At 43.8% G+C, this 27,250-nt stretch overlaps 1 protein-coding gene across 1 annotated transcript in view; it reads left to right on the top strand.

Annotated features, from left to right (window-relative positions):
• LOC110485644 (zinc finger protein ZFPM2) overlaps nucleotides 1-27,250 on the top strand; it is a 152,214-nt gene that overhangs the window by 84,315 nt on the left and 40,649 nt on the right. The window contains exon 5 of the mRNA XM_036944134.2: nucleotides 16,328-16,439. Within this exon, the coding sequence (XP_036800029.2) occupies nucleotides 16,328-16,439 (112 nt within the window). The remainder of the gene's footprint in view (nucleotides 1-16,327; nucleotides 16,440-27,250) is intronic.

Here is a 27,250-nt window from a genome sequence, read left to right as displayed (position 1 = left end):
GACTTCTGTATCTAGATCAAGGCGTCTTCCATGATTGTAGCATACATTCAAACTTAGCTAATACTGTAAGTCATGCGGTGTCACCACTTGAAAAAGTCCCAAGATGCAGAGATTCATTGTGATTATTCCATAAAGCTTGCACTTGTGGTGCTGTCTGTCATAGTAGTAGCAGAGATTGTCAGGGCTGGCCAGTTGTGTCATGTGAGTCTGATGATTACACCAATGAGGAGCGTAGTGTTCAGGAGTCAGAGGGGATGAGTGGTAACTGCATGCAAACTGTGTTAGCTAGCTGAGCTAAAGCCTAGGATTCACGATGGAGGAGCTAATGCGATTCTTCAGGTGTCAGGCAGGGTTTCTCATCACCAGTGGTGTAGTGGAGGATAAACACAGTTTATTTTTTACATTTTGAGCAAGTGTTTACCCATTTATTGCAAGAAAATTCTTTGGTTACTGGTGTTACTTTGTTCACCAGTAACGGCGGTCAGAGTTGACTTTTTTTGGGGAGGTTGAACAAAGCTAGATCAGCTTTAATATTGAGGATCAATTTATGGTTCTATAAATGTAATTGTTTGCACCATTTCTAATCCCCATGTTTTTTTGTTTTACACTACCACCCCTCCCCTGATTGGAGTAAACTAACTAGGGCCGGGCCGATATCAGTATCGCAATATTTTTCCCATGGCAAAAATGTAAACACAAAGCAGACCTAACTCCTGCTGTGTAAAATGTTGTGTGTTATAGCTGAAAATAAATCAATGTGACTCTGGATGACAGCATAATGGGGTGGCAGGTAGCCTAGTGTTTAGAGCGTTGGACTGGTAACAGAAAGGTTGGTAGATCAAATCCCCGAGCTAACAAGGTAAAAAATCTGTTGTTCTGCCCCTGAACAAGGCAGTTAACCCACTGTTCCTAGGCCTTCATTGTAAATAAGAATTTGTTCTTAACTGACTTGCCTAGTTAAATAAAAAAAATAATGGTGTCTGTTTCTAACATTAGGGCTGTTTTCTTGTTTTGTTTTCTTACCACGATACTTCCGAGTATAGTGATACTGGTATCATCCCGGCCCTACAACTTACAGCTATTTTCACTCATATGTACAGTACCTGTAGTCAAATAATTGTGCATATATTCAACATTTCCTGATCAGGGTTTTTCAGATCCCCTAACAGTACAGTTTGCAGTTCTAGCTGAACACTGATATAAAAGAGAGCTACCCACCTTTTTTTTTACCACGACATCATGTCAGCTTGGGTTATCCAACCACATCCATTCCATAGTCTGGTTAGAGGTGGTGAGTCTGTAGTGCTGGTCCCCAGAGCTAGACAGAGGCAGCAGCCAGAGGGACCGGGCGGTCCCATCTACTGTGGCTATGGGTCTGCTGTGGGTTTCTATGGGTCTACTGTGGGTCTTCTGTGGCTCTCTATGGGTCTACTGTGGGTCTGATATGGGTCTCGGTAAGTCTACTGTGGGTCTCTATGGGTGTACTGTGGGTCTTCTGTGGCTCTCTATGGCTCTACTGTGGGTCTAATGTGGGTCTCTGTGGGTCTCTATAGGTGGACTGTGGCTCTCTATGGGTCTACTGTGGGTCGCAAGAGAAGTGACACAATTTCACCTGGGTAATATTTCCTGCTAACCTGGATTTCTTTTAGCTAAATATGTAGGTTTAAAAATATATACTTCTGTGTATTGATTTTAAGAAAGGTATTGATGCTTATGGTTAGGTACACGTTGGAGCAACGACAGTCCTTTTTCGCGAATGCGCACTGCATCGATTATATGCAAAGCAGGACACGCTAGACAAACTAGTAATATCATCAACCATGTGTAGTTATAACTAGTGATTATGATTGATTAAGTTTAATGCTAGCTAGCAACTTACCTTGGCCTCTTACTGCATTCGCGTAACAGGCGGGCTCCTCGTGAGGCAGGTGGTTAGAGCATTGGACGAGTTAACCGTAAGGTTGCAAGATTGAATCCCAGAGCTGACAAGGTAAAAATCTGTCGTTCTGCCCCTGAACAAGGCAGTTAACCCACCGTTCCTAGGCCGTCATTGAAAATGTCGGTCAACTGTGGCTCTACAGTGGTTCTCTATTGGTCTACAGTGGTTCTCGATCGGTCTCAATGTGTCCGCTGTGGGTCTCTGTGGCTCTCTATGGGTCTACTGTGGGTCTGCAGTGGCTATCTGTGATATTTATGGGCCTCCGTGGGACTGTTGTGGCTCTCTATGGGTCTACTGGGGCTCTCTATGGGTCTACTGTGGGTCTGATGTGGATCTCAGAGGGTCTACTGTGGCTCTCTGTGGGTCTCCTGTCGGTCTACTGTGGCTCTCTATGGGTCTACTGTGGGTCTGATGTGTGTCTCAGTGGGTCTTCTGTGGGTCTCTATAGGTGTACTGTGGGTCTGTATAGGTGTACTGTGGGTCTGTTGTGACTCTCTATGGGTCCACTGTGGGTCTCTATGGGTCTACTGTGGCTCTGTTGTTGGTCTCTGTGGGTCTACTGTGGCTCAATGGGTCTACTGTGGGTCTACTGTAGTTCTCTATGGGTCTACTGTGGCTCTGTTGTTGGTCTTCTGTGGGTCTACTGTGGCTCTCTATGGGTTTACAGTGGTTCTCTATCAGTCTCAGTGTGTCTGCTGTGGGTCTCTGGCTCTCTATGGGTCTACTGCGGGTCTCTATGGGTATACTGCAGGTCTCTATGGGTATACTGTGGATCTCAGTGGGTCTACTGTGGCTCCGCTTTGGGTCTCTATGGGTCTACTGTGGCTCTCTATGGGTCTACTCTGGGTCTCTATGGGTTTACTGTGGGTCTTCTGTGGTTCTCTATGGGTCTAATGTGGGTCTCTATGGGTATACTGTGGGTCTACTGTGGCTCTGCTGTGGGTCTCTATGGGTCTACTGTGGCTCTCTGTGGGTCTACTGTGGCTCTCTATGGGTCTAATGTGGGTCTCTATGGGGATACTGTGGATCTCAGTGGGTCTACTGGGGCTCTACTGTGGGTCTCTATGGGTCTACTGTGGGTTTACTGTGGCTCTCTATGGGTCTACTGTGGCTCTCTATGGGTCTACTGTGGGTCTCTATGGGTTACTGTGGGTTTACTGTGGCTCTCTATGGGTCTACTGTGGCTCTCTATGGGTCTACTGTGGCTCTCTATGGGTTTCCTATGGGTCTACTGTGGGTCTCTATGGGTCTACTGTGGGTCTCTATGGGTCTACTGTGGGTCTCTATGGCTAGGGAGTGATGGACGATGCTGGGGGAGAACAGTGGTGCATTACAGTTGTCCAGCAGGACTAGCAGACAAGAGGAAAGAGAGAGAGTAAAACTTGTGGGGAAGAGCATGACAGGAAATCTGGATGTCTGTAGGACAGAGATAGGGTCACATCTCCAGCCTTTATCAAAGAGGAAAGCAGATTTCACAGCTGATGGAAGGCCGTGGCAGCAGCCCCAGGTCGCAGGGGTGCTGAGTTTGTTGTGAGGTACTGTAGCTATCCACACACAGCCTGCTGCTGCTACAGGAACCTGTCAACAGGCACATACACCTCTGGTTAGACACTCCAACCAAAGTTGTACTTCATGCTTTATCTGTGTTAGATGATCACACTAGGTCTAAATGTCCGTCCCTTTTTCCTCATGTATATTGTCTTCAAAGAAAGAAAAATAAGTGGTACGTCAATCACGGAATACGTTGAACTGATTTCAGGTTCTCTGTGCATTGTATCAACCATAGAAATATAATGTTCTTTCATTAAAGTAATTTATCCCAGAAGGACTCAGGGACTGAAGTGTAAACAAAGTAATTGCCTTGGGTTGGAGTATTGTATAGTGTGTGAAGGGAGAGAAGAGAGAGAGAGAGGGAGAGGTCACATAGAGGGAGAGGCAGAGGGCAAAGAGAGAATGAGAGAGAGAGAGAAAGAGAGAGGGAGAGGCAGAGGCAGAGGGCCCAGAGAGAAAGGCTGAGGGCCCAGAGAGAGAGAGGGGGAGGGAGAGGGCCCAGAGAGAGAGACCAGAGAGAGAGAGAGAGAGAGAGAGAGAAATCATTGAGCGAGAGCCCAGACAGAAATAGAAAGTGAGCTGCCCAAAGCTGCAACCCCAGCTTGTCAGTACCCTGTTTGGTTGTGTTCTGTTCTTCCCAGGGTTGGGCAATGTTCTCCTCTCTGACTGATGGAGCTGCCAGCGCTCAGCCTCATCCTTCACTTCTCTCACTTCTTCCCCTGATCAATCAGACTATTAAGCTCCAATTACACCAGCCAGCCCCGCCACACAACCAGGTGAGCGACAAGCACATTCAGCCAGCCCAGCCCAGACACGCACGGCCCAACCAGCCAACACTCCCAAATTAACCCAAATGAATAGTGACACTGAGACATAAATGTCTGCAATCGAGGGCTTAATGACATGTCTGTGTCGAAGCTATTGAGTAGCAGGTGTCTTAAAAGTAGTAATTACACAAAGCGGGACAGGATGTGAAAAAAGGCCCACGGCTGGGCCAGAGTAGGCCCCAGTGTTGTGGTTAGCTGGGTTCTGTCTCTAGGTGTTGATAATTGATTCAGGCTAATAATAAGCTGCGGATTTGGAGGCCTGTCTGTTCTAGATGCGTGTTACTGAGGCTGGAGCCTCCTGCTCTATGCTCATAATGCTCATTATAAAGGTCTATTGTAAGGCCTGGTTTCAGTGACTGCTGATCTTTTTACTTTAGACCTCAGTCGGTAGTGATACAAAGATATTTAGGACAGTGTACGTATTGAGGGCAACCCCTAAAACAGACAGAAAACATGGTATGTTTCTACAACAGGAGGGAGGTGAATTTATATCATTATTGGTCATATCCTGGGAACACTACATTTGTTATTGTTGTTCCTTATATATCAGAAGGAAAGAGACAATGTTTTTGTATATTGTAGGCTATATTGTCTGTAATATTTGCTCCGGTTTGATGTGTTTCTGAGTGGAGAGACAGGAAGCCACTTCAGGGAAGCAGCTGGCAGTGGAAATGTTGTCGCATGTGAAGCAAAGGGCAGAGACAAATCCTGTGTCATGTTCTTAACAATAATGTGTGTTCACATTAAGATATTAAGACATTTTTTTAGTTTCAATCTACATTTCTGTCATGGATTTTGTGAGAAATATGTGTATTATATACTGCAACCAAGTGATTGAGGCTAGCTGCTACAGTATTCTTTATCGTATGTAGTATTGTGTGTGTTTTCTGAGAAGAGTAGACTTTTGGTTGTGAACAGAGAGTCTTACCTAGAGAGTGGAGACAAAAGGGGAAATGACAAGATACTGTCCTAATTTGCAGCTGGGAGAGAGGTGGTGTCTGTCTGGCCCAGGAGGGGTTTTATAGTGTCATTTAGAACAAGGTGAGAAATGAGGTCCTGCCGTCCATGCTCCAAAAAAAGCACCCAAAAATTATTCAAGCCATCACTCAGACATTTATCTCCTCCCGGTTCCCACCCTCTCCCGTCAATATGTTTATTGTTAGCTACCCCCTAAACTTGAACAAGTGGTGGCGCGGATTTTTCTGCTCCGAAATTATATTTTTCTTCTTGTCATTGCTTCATTAATCAAGAGAAGGCATTCTGAAAAATGTTTTGTTTTGGAGGCTGCAATCTATTTTTTGTGTGTGTGTGTGTTGTTGTTAATCTGCGCCCGTGGCAGGTTTCCCCTTCGAAACGCAGCGCTAAGCAGCGGTATCGCAGGCCTATTGTTGTAGCCTCTGTCATAGCAAGGAGAGCCTGATGCAGGCCTGGGCTTGCCTGATAAGGAAAGAGGATTCAACATGGCTGGAAAGGAGAATCAGTGGGACTTGAGAGTGGAGTACGGATGGGGCAGACGCGCACACAGACGTCCGCGCGCATGCGGGTGTGCGCCCACACACATGTACTCGCGTGCACACAAACGCACACACACACTCACACGTAAGCATGAACACACATGCAAGCACACAAATCATCATCATCATCACACTGGCACATGCCCAGGCAATTATTTACAGTACAACATCCAATTACATATGCAAGAAGACACCCCATGAGATAGTAGTTACAGTATACCACCTCTCTGCTACTGCTTACTGGCAACACACTGACTGCCACAGCACCGTACAGCACACTAAGAAGTAACCAAAAAACAACAATGTATTTGATTTCTTGTATTTTGTATATAAAGTCAACCTATCCTTTCTGTCTGAAAGTAATACCCTCTTGGATGTGGTTGGTAAAACCAGACAATTATCTGCACTAACCGGATTTGAATTTCTATGTTGGACACACAAATAATTTTGGCACAAAGAATGTGGCTCCATCTAATGAAATAATGGCCCCAAATTTTAGGCTGGGAACCAATTTGTGATTGCATGCATCAATTATTTCTTGGGCTTAAACCAATATTAAGACTGGGGTCTCTTCAGATGGGTAAAATGGTAATTATCTGGCGGTCTCTCTGACATTCACTGCGCCCCACATTTCTATCAACACTGTTATTGACCAGCACATACATTAAAGAGTTCACGTTATACCACATTATTTTGATAAAGAAAACACATAGTCCTCTGAATTCATCCCTCTCTCAGTCTAAACCATCAGCTCGATGACAAAGATCTGACAACAACGCTTGGTTAGGCATACTTGTGAGTCGAATGGAGACTAGGGTTATGACCTGTGTCAGGGGGTGGTGTCCAGGCCCCGGGGCCATTGTTTGGTGTCTTTCTAAGCTCCTTTCTATGGCTCCTCTCTCTGTGCTCTGCTGGGATCCATCCTGTGGCCATGCCGCCATGCCGTGGTGTATTAGCTGTGAAGGGCTCAGTGCTGCTCAGTGCTACTGGGGTTGGGGCTGTTGGGGCTGAGCTCCACTGTTTGAGATAATGCATGGTTGACTTGATCTACAAGTGAACCTGACATTCTCCTGTCCTTACATCACCACAAACAGATATGGCTGGTCCCCAGATAAGGAAGGCAGAATTCACTGACTTGCTTTGTGCCTTGCAGCCCTGCTGTGATGGCTACATAGTTTGCTCAATCTCACTATACATACAGGGAATGGATCTGTACACTAAATGTTACAGTGAGAACGGACGCTTTTTATGTTGAGTTGGGGCTTCAAATAGATATGCCAATTGAGAGAGAGAACATACACTGAGAGAACATACACTGAGTGTACAAAACATTAGGAACAGCTCTTTCCATGGCATAAACTGACCAGGTGTTAAATCTACGTCACTTGTTAAATCTACTTCAATCAGTGTAGATGAAGGGGAGGAGACAGGTTAAAGAAGGATTTTTAAGCCTTGAGACAATATAGACATGGATTGTGTGTGTGTGCAATTCAGAATGTGAATGGACAAGACAGAACATTTAAGTGCCTTTGAACGGGGTATGGTAGTAGTTGCCAGGCGCACCGGTTTGAGTGTGTCAAGAACTGCAATGCTGCTGGATTTTTCATGCTCAACAGTTTCCCGTGTGTATCAAGAATGATCCACCACCCAAATGACATCCAGCTCCTTGACCCAACTGTTTCAAGCACTGGAGTCAACATGGGCCAGTATCCCTGTGCAACGCTTTCAACACCTTGTAGTGTCGACAAATTGAGGATGTTCTGAGGGCAATAGGGGGTGCAACTCAATATTAGGAAGGTGTTCTTAATGTTTTGTGCAGTCTGTGTATAACATTAAGTACAGAAGTGTAGAATGCTTATGCTCCTCAATAAACATAAACATAACAATAAACATAATCCTCGATAAACATAATTGGACACGTGCTATAAACATGAACGTTCAGGACCATTTGATTCATTCGCCAAGATATATTGCATCCTGTAAAAGAAGGAAATGTGTGAAATTGTAACTTGATCTAAATCATTTGAAGCGAGGTACACTGTGTCTACAACACATCAGAACCCAACAAGTACCCAATCTAGCGGAAACATTCATTGACATTCCTAAACCCTTGAAAAAAGTCATAGTGTGTAACTTAGAAAAGTCAATGTGAGCGTCTATGTCAAACGAAAGAGTATATATCCATTAACATACACAACACATACACACACACATACACATCCATTGCAGTTGGAGGGAAAACAGAAAAGTGAAAAGAAGTTGAGTGGTGCCAGCTGCTTTGCCATCTGTCTCTGTCATGGCAGTACTTGTGATATGTTGAAACAACTTCCCTGAGAAGTGCTCCAGATAATCTGTGATTGTTTCCATTTGCAAACTCCTGATGGTATTCTACATTACAGTGGGGACTAAAGTTATTTATGGTGCTGGTTAAAGTTTTAGAGTACTGACCATCATTCCCTTCAGCAGTCAACACACACACACACACACACACACACACACACACACACACACACACATACTCTGTCTCGTCTATAATTACCTAAAACATATGTTACAGTGCTTCATCTTCATCCTTATCATTATGTTATCAGTATTGTGAAGAACTTTCAGTCCTAGACAAATATGTTGCTCATCCCACTAGAATGCATCATTACGTGCAGGCCCCATGGTATGCTGGTCTACAGTAGGTACATGTATGCAACCCTGGAGACAGGGGTTCAATCCCCGTCTTCCCACTTTGTCTCCTCTTAATCTGTCTTCCCTGCCGTTTCTAATCTGTCTGAATAAAGCAAAAATGCCTAAGTAATATATCTTTAAGAAAGCATCATAACATGTAGGCTGCTTGATGTTTTCAGGACTCTTTGATGCCATGCCACTGATGACATCCATTATTTATAGCATGCTGCCACCACATCACATCTCCCCACACGTAAACCAGGCCACTCTAAGACCCACTCTGAAATTGCACTTTATTCCCTATATAGTGCACAACATGGGCCCTGGTGAAAAGTAGTGCACTATATAGGGAATGAATAGGGTGCCATTTAGGACGCAGACTAAGTCTCTACGTGGGGTTGGCCTAGGCTGGGCTGCTGCGTTCTTTTTGCTCTTGGTTGCGCTGGTGGAGGAGTCGAGGAACACAGTGGAGGCTTTGCTTGCTTCACCTCCTCCAGCGAAGGCGAGTCCCTGCTGCCGGCCTCCAGCCCCAATCCAGCCCCCCAGTACTCCAGCCCCCCAGCCTTGCTAGCCTGGCTCGGGGGCCACCAAAGCCCAAAGACAAAACCCTGTCAAATGACTCCAGATGGATGAACAGCAGAAAATGAAAGTATTCCGTGAAGAATGCTGATTTGGTCGGTGGTCACATGGGTCTTCTATCAGCGGAGGCTTTGAGATAAAGAACCCAGATAAGACCAGAGGAGAGGAGGCCTGGACAGTGTCGGCTTCACAGGCCTGGTGGTCCAGCACATAGCAGTGTGTGTGTGTGTTTGTGTGTGTGTGTGTGTGTTTATGAGGCTGTCAAAACAGGAATATTACACCATAGGGTCGTCAGGAAACTAATTGGGTAACAAAGACCATTTCCCGTCCTGAAACCCCATCTTTTAACAGTCCGCGTGCTGAGACTGTGATAAGGGAGTTCACGTCTAATACATTTAGTGGGGGCAAGTTCACCATCTTTATCTTATTTACTTACCTCAGTGTAAATATGGCCAGTCTTTAAAGGGGATTTATTAAGACCCCCGTTTCTCTAAAGTGCACGCGAGAATCAAACTGTTTCTGTGTCATAGGTATACAATCAAATGATTATGCAAATATCAGTAGGTAAGGATTTTTCCACGGTTCAGGGACGGCCAAGAGGGTTGTGCAAAACAGCTTCCTTAAATATAATGCCACGTAGATGCTTTTTTCATTGCATGGTGATTTCTGACTTCACAGAGAAGAAATAAGAGTTCAAAGGAACGCATTAAAATCCAAGGCTGTACCTTAAAGGGGAAGTGAGGTTTATCCAGGCTTTATTCAAGCATCATCTTGCCTTGAATGTGATTGTTTGTCTTCACTGACTTCTGACTGCTCCTAGGTCTGTGTTTATGTGTGGAGGGATAGCTTGTGACCTTAATGGCTGATAGACTTTGTCTCTTCATGTCTTCTTTGAAGAATGGCCCCTCCGTGTGTTTATTTCTGTGTATTTAAAGTGGAGCTGTCCGGAGTATGAGCCACCTGGCTGGTTCAGTGACCCTGGGGGAACAGTAATGTACCATACAGGTGAACACATCGCTGGCTGTCGCTTCTCTATTATGTGCTCACATAGTTTCTCATGGCTCCAGGAGCCGAGCCCTAAGTTACATGCAAAGATCAAACAAGTCCCCAATTGAATTCAAATAGTGAGAACTGAGGCGTTCAATGTTATTTCTCTGACCGAAGCCAAACAGTAGGAAGACGTGCATGTACAGGATGTGTACCTCCTAGTCATTATTAAGTAGTGAAGCGTGCATTACAAATTCTACTTTCTCTTTCTTTCTTCCCTACTTCAAAAAATGATACATAGGCTACACATTATATTCTGTATCTGCAACTTGCACTTCATGGATTAACATGAATTTGAATGAAACGTCCACTTCAGCCAAACAACTGGTTGGTGAACAGGGACAATAGACCAGAACATGTCAAAGGCCCGTAGTCTGTCTGTTGCATTAAGGAGGAGATGATCATAAGATATTAGAGAGAGAGACAGAGAGAGACAGAGAGAGAGAGAGAGAGAGAGAGAGAGAGAGAGAGAGAGAGAGAGAGAGAGAGAGAGAGAGAGGACTTGTCTGGAGGGCTGGTAGATCTTTCACTGCACTGGATGAGTTTGGAGTTGGAGCAGCTCTTACTGCCTGGAGGTTTGGGAGAATTGGAAGAGGCTTGAAACTCATTGCTTTCCCTCACTCACTCCTTTTTTCTGACTGTCTTTCTCTGCCTCCCTGTCTTACTCCATATGTGGCTTTAGGTATGTCGTATTGTAATGATCAATCAACATACACTCAATGTGGTATTTAAGACCCAAGGTCACTTATTGTTCATATGTGGTTACAATTAGGAACAGATAGATACATTAAAATAAGTAAGAACAGATAGGATGTCACTTAAATGGTCAAATACTGTATGTATATTTCCCATGGCTGCCATGATCTACAAACTAAAGGCACAGCAATGGGTAGCTGCCATTATAGCAACAACAACTAAAGGCAGAGTGATTGGTGTCCTTTTAAAGATTGCAGGAACAGCAGTGACTCTCAATTTAATCGATTTAAAAGGAAAAGTCAATTTAACAAAGTTGAAAAGAGAAAGATGTGGGGAAGGGGGGTGGTAGAAAAGAAAAAAGCATTCTTTTGCACTCAAGCAGTAAACTAACTGCAGCACAGAGTGAGCGCAGGGAGGGAGAAGATTTCTGCTGAATTATCTCCCACCTCACATTTGCTCTTAGGCAAGCAGTTTAAAAGCCAAGCGATTGAGCCAGTGATCCAATTTGAAATGCAGAAATGATTAGAGCAGCTTGCCTCATTTCATATCGAAATGCTCTGATTTATGACAGGGCAGCAGCCAAGATCTATCTCTAAAGGGAATTAGTGTCGAATTTTTGCATATTTCTGTTATTTAGTCTCCCAATAGCAGATGCTGCTGTAGAGAGAGAGAGAGAAAAAGAAAGCTACATGAAGGTACTGTATATTTTTATTGGGGCAGATGTAACTATACTACCGTTAAAAGATGGAGAGAATGGCTTGAAATGAGACCTGAGAAAGGGATGCATTGGAAGCATTTCCCAGTTCATTTGGGATGTTGACAGATAATCATCTTTTTTTAGGGTTAAATTAAAGGAAAATATACATAAATATCCATATTCTGAATATAAGCTTTCTATACATGCATAGAAATTTGGAGATGGATTGAAAGAGAAAGTGTTTTGGCCATTTATTCGACAGAAAGACCCTGGCAAGTCATCCGTCCTTGAGGCTAAAGAAATATTAATACGGGAATGAGATAACGAGGGCTAGAGGAAAATCTCCTCTAATGAAATTTCCAGTTGACCACATGCAATTTGTTTCATCGTGGTGAACAACTAATTGCAATGGACGTTATCAAGGTGTGTGCTGTAGTATGCTGTAAACAGGTGCAAATCCTTTATCCCTATATACCTCCACCGCAGTAACATATCATATAGAAACCTGACATAACACATCCATAAGCTTTTCTGCCCTTCTTTTTTTCATATAAAGGGCTAACCCCTTATATGGACATGACACATCAAAACTATTAGTGGCATGTTGTTAAAAATATGAACGCTTGGGCCAAGCGCTGTGTGTGGGAGTGAAAAACACAGAGAGATAAACTCAAGGAAAGGAACCTGCTGCTTCTTCTACTATTTACAGTGTTTTTCACTGAAGAAAAGAAAAACAATATTTGTACTGGACTTAAGGACTAGTTTCATTTAAGAAACTGAATAAATATTATTGAAAAAAAAAAATGAAATTTGTATTTTTGAAGTAAAATGCTATAAATAAATATTTGCATTTGTATTATGATTAAGAACACATTTAGTCTTTCATACTCTACGTGTTTTTACAGTGGACCTTTTAAGCAAAACAACAAGTTGAAAATACTGTAAAGATGCTCACACTAAAACTGGGTTTGATTTCTCTACAGTTGGGGATCAGGACTGATACAGTACTACATTTGTGACCTTGGTAGAAAAAAAACGAAGGGAAAAAGATGAGGAAAGAATCATTCCCACCAAGGATTGATATCGATTTCCCCTGGCCTGACCGTGAAGCGGGTTAAGAGTTGCCCAGTGGTGGTGAAATGGTCAGTGGTGATATCATTAGCTTGTTTACACAGGAAACCAGTGAGTTAGGAGGAAGCTGAGTGTCACAAGCCACTTTCTTCCTCACCTCCTTCAGCTGATCTGAGGATCATGGTATCAAGGAGGGATTAGTAGCGACTTGGGATTTGTGTGATTGGTTAATTTATTGCGGTGATGGCAGGTCTTTCATCTATGGCAACATTTAATCAGCCCAGCCACAGAGGCTATTACAGGTTAGCTCCTGTCTGGAGTCAGTCCGGCGCTGCCATCAACTCCATCACAATTCCCCTGAAAATTCCAAATTATCTGGAACAGGCTTTAGCTTCTCAGTAATAAAAATTAGAACAGATTCCTGATAGAAGCTTTTCCTCACACAGTGCCAATTATAAATAGCTAGGGCTCTGCCTTTGGAAGGAAGGAGGAAAAAATCCAACTATGAGAGATGTGCAATGGAACTTATCGCACAGCCCCTGCTCTTCGCTCTGATCCAAATCCGTGTGGCTGAAAATTTATATTAGATTTTATCACAGAGGCCTAAGTCTAGAAAAATCAATGAAGGTTATCTTTTATGTTGCAGCAACTTGTGGAAATATTGATTTTCATTTTATAGCGACTTTGGAGCATCATTTTGTAATCACTTCCTCGCTGACTACACTGTTTTGGTAACTGTATCTTTTACACGTTGGTTGTACGGTAACAGGGCTCAGAAAAAAACCCTGGGAGAGTATTGAAACCACTGGAGTGAGGGAACAGGGTGGATAAACCACAACACACCATGAGGAGGAAGGGTGGATGGTTTTCAACACTTATCCATGACTTTACTTTATAAAGTGACACATTTTGTCTAATTTATTTTCCATCTAATTTACTGTAGCTACTTCAAATGTCCCTATTTTATTTTATTGAAGAAAAAACATTTAGGGACAGAGTTAATTGTCATACATTTTCAAATTTGAACATGACCATTGTTTAATTCTGATTGAATTAATACATCCACCTATTTTAATTTCTGTGAATGGTGAAACACTCTCTTAATCACTGTCAATAAAAAGTGGAAGTCCTCTGATCCGTAGACACTGTGGAATAGCTAGTCTTAATATTAGTCTGGATGAAAACGTATTGTATCTGGCTTTGGATTTTAAAGCCGGTGGTGTTGATGTTGTAATATCCAATAGGGGGTCAGTATTATTTGCTGCTCTGAATACATTTATTCATGAGGAAGTGGAACAGGACAGTCACTGTTGTACGTCACATTCCTTAGTTGTGATTGGTAGTTAGAGAAAGGGGTATGTTTTTATTTTGTATACATCCCTCTTACTCCACTTTTTTTTGTCTGAAGCTTTGACGACAAAATGTACTGTATTTACTGTATAGGAAGAGGGCGTTCATTTAAGGCTAAAATGCTCCTCCCCTTGGTGACATCATTGTGTGTTATACCCAGAATACAGCTTCTCTGCATTCCTTTGTCTGAAATACTTCAGAGCCCCAACATAGTCATTATTTCGAGTAGTACATTTATATGAATGGCTCATTTAAATTTCAGCAAAATAAAAAATACAGCTATATAGTTAATTTATTAATTTACAATTGGTTATGTTTAGTTTTATGAATAAATTATGTTATGAGGATTTTGACAATGAATCGTTATATTAAGAAATCACATTGAGAAAAAAAAAATTCAAAAATGTAAGTAATTCAAATTCAAATACAATAATAAAGGAAATGTAATCCAGTAAATATGTTTTCTTTCTTACAGTATTTCTAATGTTGAAAACTATACCCATATATTATTATTACTCTCTCCCTGGTGAGAGGCAGTGTAATATAGTGAATTCCCAGAAGGCCTTAGAGACTAGACAGACAGGAAGAGGGGAAGAAGAAGCCTCACACAGCTAAATAAGAGAGATGGCCCCCAGTCTGGAGATCTGACAAAGGGTTAATCCGATTCTCATTTTAGATAGTCGTCGTAGCAACAATCAGATCCGTCTCCTTTGCTCCTTTTGACAGGGTTGTAAGATTTACAGGTTCGCTGAAGATATACGACTTTATTGTCAGGCTAATTTGAGATGTGAAATAGAGGACGGCTTAAATGACAGAGGTCTCTCTCTGTTCCTCTGCCAGGGTGGGATAAGATACCTAAATATTAAGGAATGAGAAAATCAACAGACACAATGTGCTGTTCTCTAGGTGTTTGATCCGTCTGACTGGCACAAGTCCACCATTGCTTCGAGCTGCTATGTAAGAACTAGAGTTGAGGTTTTCTTTTCATTTTATACGTATTGTTTCATTTGTGTGACAGACTGACTGAGATCAGAGCCCATATGCTGTCTGCACTTTAGATATTGAATGTAGCCGACAGTATTTCTGTTTTCTCAGAAAGAGAGAGAGCCCTCTAATCCTCAGTCACTACTAACAAAATATTTCTGTGTGTGTGTGGGTGTGTCTAAACACTCCTTCACCTGCATGCGTAATAAATCAATCTTTTGTGTGTATCTGTGCCAATTCAGACCTTTAACGTGTGAAAGTGGCCATTGCATTTATCCTTGAAGGGTTGGTTGTTGCTGCCTTTCCAAAGAAATGTCTGAAACACATAGTGACGACTTGTGCTCTGCTGTTGCATTAGGCAGATGGATGGTGTCTCATGGCAGCCTGTTTCAAATGGAAAAATAAATGAAGTGTCGAGAAGAGATTGCACCCCAGACCATTTTCTCTTAGCTAAACTATTTCTGTAACACCCTAATGAAGGAGGGCCTGGGGGTTAAAAAGTAATGGCCTTGAAATACTGACATTTTGCCTGCTAGCAATAGGCTACTGTAACGGCTGCCCAAGAAAGATGATTCTACCCTCCCCATGAGCACTGAAGATGTACTCTTGGCTTTCATTACCCTTTGTAAAAAAAATATATAAAAAAAAGCCATTTAAAAAATAAAATAGAATAGAAAATCATATGAAAATAAATAGAAAGGCCTTTCCAATCTGACCGAGCCCTCTCCATGTCTGGTTGTGAATACATTTAGCTGGGGCCACAGTATCTATCTCCCTGTTTTCCTTCCATACAAATAACTTAAAGCACCAACACTTGACCCGAGCCCAGAAGAAAAATGATGTTACACATTCAGAATAATTTGCCGGCATATTATAAGACGTCGCCTCAATCGCCCTTTGAAATAGATACTGATTCTTTAAATTCTTCCCTGGCTGTTTCAGGAAATAGTGAGATCCCAGCGATAGCGCAGCACAATGTGCCTAAAGTTCACTCCTGAACACTCGCCTCCTTCACTCTAAAAGTCATCGGCATTCTGGGCATCCAAGATCTTCTTAATCTGGGAGATCTGATACTGTATCATTGGGATCATAGGGACCAGGCGTTAGCAGCACTGTATGCCCCCCCACTCCAACCACTCTCCTACCCCAACTGCCCCCACCACCTTGATCCTATCCCTCTGCCCCCCCCCCCCCCCCCCGCCCCCCTCCCAACCATCTCAATTCCCAAATCTTCTCATTGCGGGGAGAAGAAGAGGACCTACTAGCTTATAGAATAACCCTGTTTATGTCTTGCAGAGAAGAAGAGGAAGCATAACTTGGTGGCTATTATTAATTATTGTTTGTTTAATCACCAAAATAAGCAAATGATTAGTGTTTGTTATCTGTCCCTGTCCAGAAGATGAAGAGCTGTGTACCGGTGGTGCTCAGCGCGGGCCCCAGGTGGCTGCTGGATGTGACTTGGCAAGGAGCAGAAGACAACAAAAATAACTGTGTGGTGTACAGCAAAGGTAAGCTCAATCTCCAGACTGTTGTATACAGTCTGTTATCTCCCTAGCAACACCACAGCAGCCAAACACACGGTCTGACAGACAATTCCCCCACTTAAGTTCTGCTGTATGTCTGTCTCGTTGTCTTTCACTCGAAATATATCTATATTTTTTTATATCCCTCTGAAGTCATTTAGTGTATCAACTCAAAAGTCTTGATTAGGAGTGGGAAAACAACATACAAGACACAAAGTCAGTGGTTTTCGATTTCACAAGGTAAATATATTCCTTTGCTTTTTGTACACAGTCTGAGTGAATTCCTCTCTGTTCACAAATCACAATGTAATTTTATGTAATGTGGGGTTACTGGGTGTGACTGTAGAGGTTGGTAGTCTCGAATCACAGTGAAATAAAAATGAGGGATTTAGTTGCTGTCTGATACAGCTAGAATGCCCTTATTAGGCAAGCTCAAAATGGCTGCCCGTCCATAGTTCATGATTGGGCTTCAGGTTACTGATTGTAAAATGCTAATACGGCACACTGACAGTAGCGTCTTCAGACTTCAGTCTTTATGAAAGCACTGTGCTGCTGACTGGCTGCTGCAGCCCATAATTGGGTCTTGACGGGTGTATCCAGAGACACACAGGCACATAAATAAGTAAATAAAGATGTTTGAATTCAAAAGGGATGCAAGAAGTGGTTTCTATTTATCCCGTTTTCAAAATGATTACCCTGTGACTAGACTCACGAAGGAGCTGAAATGGAGGTTCTTCCCCTCAAAGTGAATCAGAGCGGGAACTGGGATTTGCAGCCCGGATTTTCTTTCGGTCTCCCAATTCTCATCTACTAATCACTAGACTGCACTGGGGAGTTATCCTCTTAACCGGCTACTTAACTTTGTGCTCTTTATCACCAAATCATTCAAGTTTATGATAAGCTGTTAAAGGAGATTATGCACTTCTTTAAAAATCTCCTAATCTTTTTGCCAGGAGACTGAATATATGAAACAAAAAAGGGAGTAATAACAGGATTTGGTCTCATTTTGTTAAGTCTGTCATTCCCCCTCGCCGTCTCCACAGTCATTATAGAACACATCCCAGATGTAGTTGCAGTACTGCCATCATCTCACACAGACGGACGTTATGGATCTGTGATCACCTCTGTAGCATTGTCCTTCATATCCCCTTGTTCATAGCATCTAGTTGACCCTTATTCAATTAGAAAAGGAAGTGATGTGAAAGTCGGACCAAGAAGAGGAGTCCCCCAGTGAGAGCCGTTTGTGTTGTATTAGTGTAGAGCTGCTAAACCTTTCTCCACAATCACACGCCTGCCAAGCCATAATAGACGACACAGAGGGATAAAATGCAGAAAAATAGAATTAATTTCAATTTGGAAATAATTGTATAATATTTGTCACCTTACTGTGTGTAGTCATTTTGAGACATAAATTGCAGCTCTAAATCTGTAGGCCGAGACAGAATCAGCATCCATCCAGTTTTTCTATTTCTATGGCCCCAGACAGACTCTGTCTAGTTATTCTATGTATATGGCCCCAGACAGACTCTGTCTAGTTATTCTATGTATGTGGCCCCAGATATAATCTGTCTAGTTATTGTATGTATGTGGCCCCAGACAGAATCTGTCTAGTTATTGTATGCATGTGGCCCCAGACAGAATCTGTCTAGTTTCTATGTATGTGGCCCCAGACAGAATCTGTCTAGTTATTCTATGTATGGGGCCCCAGACAGAATCTGTCTAGTTGTTGTATGTATGTGGCCCCAGACAAAATCTGTCTAGTTTCTATGTATGTGGGCCCAGACAGAATCTGTCTAGTTATTCTATGTATGGGGCCCCAGACAGAATCTGTCTAGTTATTGTATGTGTGTGGCCCCAGACAGAATCTGTCTAGTTTCTATGTCTGTGGCCCCAGACAGAATCTGTCTAGTTTCAATGTCTGTGGCCCCAGACATAATCTGTCTAATTATTGTATGTGTGTGGCCCCAGACAGAATCTGTCTAGTTATTGTATAGAATCTATTTACTTATTCTATTTCTATGGCCCCAGAGAGAATCATTCTAGTTATTGTATTTCTATGGCCCCATGCAGACACCAGACAGTACAGAATGACTCAGTGATGACTCCCTCTCTGCATGAAGCAGACACACAGACACACAGAGCCATAGGGCCTCAGTGTTTACATCTCTTCCCAAGTGTTGCTGTTTGTCTGTTTGTCTGTTTTGCGCTGAAAAAGGCAGTTGACTTATGGTAATCAGTGAACATCTCAATATACTGCATGTTCATTGGTTCTCACTGAATATGGCTACTTGGCTCGTGTTCCAATCATCTTGGCTTTCTTGAGGAGTGCCTCAACTAGAGTTGGCACTGTGTTTCACCCTCCCATATCGTAGTTTATTGTTGATGATCTGAAAGTAAAATCTATTGTCAGTGTGCTATGGCTACCACTGAATGTTCACGATCTTCAACCATTGACATTCTATGGGACAGAGAAAAAGAGAGAAATGATTCCCAATGGACTGATGCAGTCCAACGGTGTGTAATGTATAATACATGCTAGTTCACTGTGAACAAGAACTATGTGAGTTTGGTGGAATCCCCATTGGGCTGCCCCGGGCGTCCAGCAGAAAACACACTACCACGGTTACCACATATATACTATTAGACATGGGATTTTGTTTTATTCTGTCCTGTGTCCTGGTTCTACTGAATGTCCATTTTTTTTAAATGATTTGCCACTCACTGTCTCTATCATTTTGTGTTGTTGATATTGACAAACAACACCCTGTATAATGAGACATTTCTAAACCTACATTTCTACTGAGAGTTTACCCTATCAACTACGACTATATACTGTAGGTTATTATGTCTATGTTTCATACGGCCATAGTTTGTGTTAAATATATATTACTTTAAAATGAAGAATGTCTACCAATTCCCCCTTGAAGACGTGATCATATAAAAAGTGGAATAAACATATCTGTTTTTACCAGGCTGTCTTTCTATCAGTAGCACCAGAAACAGTAAGCATACAGTGCTGTTTGTTTTACATTAGCCTCCCATGCAGGCAGCCAGTATACTGTAGTGCCTCAGCACAGAGCACAGCAGTCAGCCATTACTAAAACTCTCAACTTGACTGCTGCACCAACTCATTATCGAGAAATCCACCTGGAACCTCCACAATGCTCCGCGCCACACATGGACAGTTTCTTTGAACCACTGACGTTTTCTAGAAACAGGCAGCGAGTCTGTGGAGTAATTACACGTTACAGTAACGCAGAGGGAGGGAGGGAGGGAATTGGTGGAGAATTGGTCGAGAGATAGAGAGGGAGCGACAGGGACAGGGAAAGAGGGAGAGCAAGTCAGAGAGGGAGGATATCAGTGGAGAATTTGTACATTTGATTAACAATATGGAAGTGTTTTATTAATTTAGAAAGGAATGCGTATTATTTAATTGCATCATTTTTGGGGTGTTTTCATTATTCCACTATTGAATCGAAAGAGTGGCGTTCAGTAATTAAAACAAAAAGAAACAGAAAGAAGAAATGGGACAATATATAGAAATATAATTTCAGGGTCACTCCTATCCACAATGTCATGAAATACACTACCGCCATCATATAACACTGCTTTGAATGTATTTATTTTTTTATTCTTATTTCTTGCCTTTTACAGAGAAAACAACTAAACATAATGTAGGCCTCCAAGACCGGACATTGAATCCACCAATCATTCTGCATGTTTTACAGTTCGTCAGATTTCTTGGTACCTACTGTCCACACATTACATGAAATGTATATCATCATTACCAGTATGACAGTAAAGTCAGCATGGCTGTATTCAACTCAGAGCTCTCCTATTGTGCTCGACCATTATCACCTGATATCTGAGCCCTTAGAAACTCACCTGAGCTCTGTCTTGATATTATGTCCTATTATTCTAAGGTCACCTGCGTTTTTCTAACGTAAGCCTCTTAAGCGGACCACATTCAGATACAGCATGTCCAATATGTCTCTGGAGAAAGTCGGCCATTGTTGGAGCGGAAATTGACCAATGTACTAGGGCGTTTTGCATAAGCCCATACGGTGTAGAATTAGACTGTAACTCACTGCTGTGTCTTTCTGTTACTTCATGTTCACTAAGTCCTCGCCATCTGATCCCTTTTCATCACTCGTTCCGTTGTTCACACGCTCTTCGCCAGAGACCTCGGAGGTATATGGCGAACTTGCGGGACATGGCTAGATCTTTTTAGATTCACTTCTCATCAACTGAAACCTTAACTGCCTTTCCACAGTATTTTTGAAATTGGATCTGATTTTTTTATATTCTGTCCAAAACAAAACAGGGAGAATTCAGAAAAAGATATAGTCTTGGTTTAGAAAGGGGGAAATATATTGTAAAACGTGTTTGGGACTGGGGGAAAGGAGAGAGAGTACTGTAACAGTTCAGATTGAATTGTTCATTTCAACCCTCCCCTTTAAAACGACTGAGGCAAATAGGAGGTGCTGAGGTTATTATCTGTTATCTGGGAACATGGGGAAGTAGTGTGACTGAATAATAACTAAACAACTGACACAATGTCAAAATTTCATTATCAGTGTATTAAAACAAAATTGTACCCTAAAGGAGGCCCCACCACAGCTCAGAGCAGCAGAGTAATTATGTTTAATTAAAATACAACAGAGATCAACAGAATCGTTTTCATTAGGAAATTATTAATGATTCCGCGGCAACAATAATTGATTGCACTGAGCCAGGCGATAACTGCACGGTCAGGCTGGAGTGAGCGGAGTGCTCAGACTGTACCGTGGCTGTAGTGTAATATTAACTGACTGTGTCACTGTGGCAGGCAGGGGTAGCGTATTGTACTGTAAGACTGGACTGGAGGCTGGTGATGGTAGGGAGCGGAGTGCTCAGACTGTACCGTGGCTGTAGTGTAATATTAACTGACTATGTCACTGTGGCAGGCAGGGGTAGAGTATTGTACTGTAAGACTGAACTGGAGGCTGGTGATGGTAGGGAGGGGGGTGCTAAGGACAGCAGACTTCATTATATAGAATGTGAGAAGATTTAGCATCCTACACATCATGCGTAAGCACACAGACCGAAATGCACGCACACGCACACACGCACACACACACACACACACACACACACGCGCACACACACACAGACACACACACACACAACACACACATGTTTGTTCTTGCTTCATTCAGCAGAGACAGTGAAAGACGTCAGCCCAGACTCTTCCTCCGAATGCCTTTTATGTGCATTGTTCCCTCACTGTTGGTGGAGGCAGACTGGCGGGCGGCTGGCCTCCCCCAGCAACACCACCACACACAGACACCAGACACCAGACTCTGTCTGTCACAGCCCCCACTCTCTGAACATCCACCACAAACAAACCACAATACACAGACGAGACAAGACATCACCCAAATTAGGATGTTTCCGCAAACTCTCATAAACCTAATTGTGACACACAGAAAAGACAGAAGAAAACAACAAGTGAAAGTGATGGGCAGCACTGATGACAAACAGAAGAGAGGAGAGGCATGCTGTATGTGTTTCATCCATCACTCTCCCCAGTCAGGCACTATGTTGTCGTTGCAGTAGAGGACAACACAGACAGACGGCCGCGCGTCCTTGTATCAATGCCACTGAGGGTGTCGTGTCACGCTAACGAGCGTGTAGCCTAGCTGGCCGCTCTCCCTCCCTCCGTAGCAGGAGGGTTTTGACTCACTCTGCCATTCACTCTGCATATTTAAATGCCTTGTAAAGCTTAAGTAGACCCACTTTTCCATGTCAGGGCAGCGTTCAATCCTGCTGTGCCCATTAATTATGATACCATTGTGCTCCGGTGTGGCTAATAAGAGTGATGTATTGCACCCTTGTGGCATTATAATCATGTCTAGTGAAGTACCTGGACTGTCTGAGCACTAGGCTTCTCTTTAGAGCACTTGGGTAAAAAGAGGCAGCTCTTCTAGCCTACTCTCCTCTCCTGTCCAGGGTTGGTTAATGGGCTTGTTCTGGAGAGTGGGCTGTTGATTTAGCTTTAGCATAATTGTATAATCGATGATGAGAAATGCCTGTGTATCGATCTGGGGGAAGCAGATGGAGCTGTCTGTCTGTGAGCCCAGCAGGGATTTTAAAGCTCTCCCTGAAAGAGGTACCGGTCCTGAGGACAGGAGGAAACAGGGTGTGATTTTCAGAAATAAAACAATTCCTTGGACATTAAAATAATTGTCTGCGAGGTTTTGATTAAGAGGATCACTGTTGCTTAGTTAAGGAGTCCATTCTATGCGTCTTTAAGAGCCTCAGTCCAGGCCTGCTTTTAGAACTGTCTATGATTCACCTCTCCTTCCTGGCCGCTCGGCCTCGCCGCCCCCATCATGGCACAGCTGTCGTAAGTAGGTGTGAAAAGCATTGTCAATGTGCTTTAGGATAAAGCTCTGTGGTGGGATGCCATTGGTCACGATGAACCCCCACCCACCTTCAGCTGCAGCAGAGAGCGAGTGGAGGAGAGGGAGAGAGAGAGGCCTTCTTCGGGGTGCTTTTCATCTGCAGTAGGGGGTCAGAGAGAGAGATCAGTGGGGTGAATGAGTGTTTAGACACACACACACACACACACACACACACACACACACACACACACACACACACACACACACACACACACACACACACACACAGTTAGAGCGAGGAAGAATAGCGAACTGCATGGACACCCTGCACATGGCAGAAGATGGGAAGAAAATCACTGATGGGCACTAGAATGAAGATACAGTATCACCTCTATCACCCTGGTCACAATATAATTACATTATAGGGTTCATTGCAGGGATTTCATTTGTCTCCTTCCACATTTTATATCTCTTCATAAATACAGTTTGGAAGAAAATATATCAGATTTTTTTCTGAAGAAATAAGCGGACACATTACAAAATAGTTTTGTGGGGTCGCTTCTGTGTTCGAGGGGGAGAACTTCCTGATAACCTTTATACATACCTCTGATAACCTTTATACATACCTCTGCAGCTAATCCATTTTATTGATTGCACATCCGGCTGTGTGAAAAAACATATCCCTGCAGTCTTTAGAGTGTGGTATCAGTAGGGTATCACTTTTTCTCATTGCACACCGCGCAGGAGCACACAGAGCTTGCTCCTCCATTGCTGGCTTATCTATGGGGTTTATGATGCTCTGGTCATGGGGTCTCAGCCGTTCCACCCCTCTTAAACCCCAATGCCATATGGGTAAGGACAGGGGGACATACAGGTGTAGGAGGTGGGTCACTCAGCTCCATGAAGAGAGGAGGCTGGTAGTTTTGTGGCAGAAGTACAGTATGTATGGTGATGCTGAGGCTCATGCTTGTACCCCTCCCCCATCTCCCCTACATCCCCCACCATTCCCCATCTACCCCACTCCGTCTTCCCATGCAACTCCTGGAGTGTCAGAGCTGAGTTGACCTCTGCCTGCCTAAAGGGAGGTCGCAGTGCTCCGTAGCGCTCTGTACCACTGGGTGACAGAGATGGGTCCCTTGGCCCCTCTGTGTGTGTGTGTGTCTTTGCGTGCGTGCGTGTGTGTGTAGCGAGCAGAGAGCAGACAGGCGTGCTGTAGGTACAGTAGTGTAGTGGAGAAGACGTGTGTGTCGACCGGGTCAGACAGGGCCATCCATTCTCTGAGCCCCTGGGAGAGGGAGGGAGGGAGGGAGAGAGAGAGAGAGGGAGAGAGACAAAGTGAGAGAGGGAGTGAGGGAGAGAGCAAGCGGGAGAAAGAAAGAAAGAAAGAAGGGAGAGAGAGAGAGAGAAAGAGGGAGAGAGAGAGAACATTGATACACTGCTTCTCTTACTCTATCAGACACTAGGTTGTGTTCCTCCATGCAGTGCAGTCAGTGGAACACATCTGTCATCTGTCCCTGTACCACTTCAGCTACTACAGTACCACCGGGGTTTGGAACACTTCTATTCAACCAACACTGTAATGTGAGCTGTAGATGTTGTCAAATTTGGTGAGTGTGATTCTGAACTCTCTTAGTGGACTTTACACAGGGAGTTATGAATATCAACATTTTTAGGGCAATGAGTGACATGTTTTGCTGCCGTTGGTGCAGCAGTGTCCACAATGTAGAGCGCATTTAGTATTGTACATGTAGTCTGTAGGATTTACCGTAGACAAACTGGAAGCAATAAGGAGAGTGGTTGCAGACCACAATGGTTTGCTGTAGTAGGGGCAGCCACAGAGGTTTTTCAACAACATCACCCGGCCCATGGCAACTACAGTGGACCTCCCATTCCTATCATTCCTAACACCCTGCTCTCCCTCCTGGTTCTGGTCGATGCCCTGGCCTTCCATGCTAAGCTAAGCCTTCTCCATGGGTACTGCATATTGTTGAATAGTGGGCTGGTAATGCTGTGTTCCAATGCCATTTGGAGTCACTCTCTCTGTCCCCCAGCTCTCAGGGAGAAGGAATCCTCAACCCCAGCCTCATAGTCTACCCTGTAATCTCCCAGCCTCCTCTCTGTTGTCGGGTACGGCGCCTGGTGCTCCCCGCTCTATCCCACAACCCCTTTCCAACCCCCTTCCTCCTCACATCCACCTCCACCATTTTAATCCCTTTGACCCAAACCCTCAGTGTTTCCCTGTATCAACAGCTCCTGAAGATTACATCCTTCCACCTCCTGTACTGTAGTGTGTGCTAGCTACAGTAGCTAGCCTAGCGCTACTGTATTACACCCAAGCCCAGCTGTACAAGATTTCCACTAGCTACCACATGACAGCTAGTGCCTACAGGCAGTCTGCGGTTAAGTCTCTAATTAACCCACTCCAGAGTAGTATGTTATGCCACATTGCCACACTGGTCATTGCAATATAGTCACTCCGCCTATACAGTCTACCCACAGTCTAGCCGCAGTCTATACAGTCTACCCACAGTCTATACCTTTGACCTGCAGTCTATACAGTCTAGCCACAGTCTATACAGTCTACCCACAGTCTATACAGTCTACCCACAGCCTATACAGTCTACCACAGTCTAGCCACAGTCTAGCCGCAGTCTATACAGTCTACCCACAGTCTATACTGTTTACCTGCAGCCTATACAGTCTACCCACAGTCTACCCACAGTCTATACAGTCTAGCCACAGTCTATACAGTCTAGCCACAGTCTATACAGTCTACCCACAGTCTATACAGTCTACCCACAGTCTATACAGTCTAGCCACAGTCTATACAGTCTAGCCACAGTCTATACAGTCTACCCACAGTCTATATAGTCTACCCACAGTCTATACAGTCTACCCACAGTCTATGCAGTCTACCCATAGTCTATACAGTCTACCCACATTCTATACAGTCTAGCCAGTCTGTCCTGATACTCCAGAGCTCACCCTGCAGAGAGAGTACAGCTCTACCTCTTTCATGTAGTGTTTCTGGTAATGAGTTTGGGCGTTATTGATGTGAACTTATGTGATCATTACATAAAGAACAACCATTTCTCTTTCCCTCGTTGGTTTTCCTGTGGGCCACATTAAATCAAGCCTCCGACCTACACTCTAGTTAAATTAAACACTATCAGCATGTTGCCCTCTCATATCTGAGAACAGCCCTTTATATAGCAAGGCCTGTAAATGGTGATTAGTGAGTGTTTTGATTAAATTCTACCACGTGTGTGTGATACTGTGGTGGAGGCCAATCACACCCTGTCAAACACACTCTCTCTTTGTCTCCATCTCTCTCCTCTTCTCCATCTCTCTCTCTCTCTCTCTCTGTCTGCCTCCATCTCTCCCTCTGTCTCCATCTCTCTCTCTGTCTCCATCTCTCCCTCTGTCTCCATCTCTCTCTCTGTCTCCATCTCTCTCTCTGTCTCCATCTCTCCCTCTGTCTCCATCTCTCTCTCTGTCTCCATCTCTCCCTCTGTCTCCATCTCTCTCTCTCTCTCTCTCTCTCTCTCTGTCTCCATCTCCATCTGTCTCCATCTCTCTCTCTGTCTCCATCTCTCCCTCTGTCTCCATCTCTCTCTCTCTCTCTCTCTGTCTCCATCTCTCTCTGTCTCCATCTCTCTCTCTCTGTCTCCCTCATCTCGCTTTCTGTCTCCATCTCTCTCTCTGTCTCCATCTCTCTCTCTGTGTCCATCTCTCTCTCTGTGTCCATCTCTCCCTCTGTCTCCATCTCTCCCTCTGTCTCCACCTCTCTCTCTGTCTCCATCTCTCCCTCTGTCTCCATCTCTCTCTTTATGTCTGTCTCCATCTCTCCCTCTGTCTCATCTCTCTCTCTGTCTCCATCTCTCCCTGTCTCTCTCTCTATCTCTATCTCTCTCTCTCTCTCTCTCTCTCTCTCTCTCTCTCTCTCTGTCTCCATCTCTCCATCTGTCTCCATCTCTCTCTCTGTCTCCATCCCTCCCTCTGTCTCCATCTCTCTCTCTCTCTCTGTCTCCATCTCTCTCTCTGTCTCCATCTCTCTCTCTCTCTGTCTCCCTCATCTCGCTTTCTGTCTCCATCTCTCTCTCTGTCTCCATCTCTCTCTCTGTCTCCATCTCTCCCTCTGTCTCCATCTCTCCCTTTGTCTCCACCTCTCTCTCTGTCTCCATCTCTCCCTCTGTCTCCATCTCTCTCTTTCTGTCTGTCTCCATCTCTCCCTGTCTCTCTCTCTCTCTCTCTCTCTCTCTCTCTCTCTCTCTCTCTCTCTCTCTGTCTCCATCTCTCTTATCTGTCTCCATCTCTCTCTCTGTCTCCATCCCTCCCTCTGTCTCCATCTCTCTCTCGCTCTCTGTCTCCATCTCTCTCTCTGTCTCCATCTCTCTCTCTCTGTCTCCC

The sequence above is a fragment of the Oncorhynchus mykiss genome, chromosome 2, assembly GCF_057628025.1.
Source record: "Oncorhynchus mykiss isolate SJ-2025 chromosome 2, ASM5762802v1, whole genome shotgun sequence".
In the NCBI taxonomy this organism is placed as follows: Eukaryota; Metazoa; Chordata; class Actinopteri; order Salmoniformes; family Salmonidae; genus Oncorhynchus; species Oncorhynchus mykiss.
Note: the sequence above shows the minus strand (reverse complement) of the source record. Positions and strands in the feature narration are given on the sequence as shown.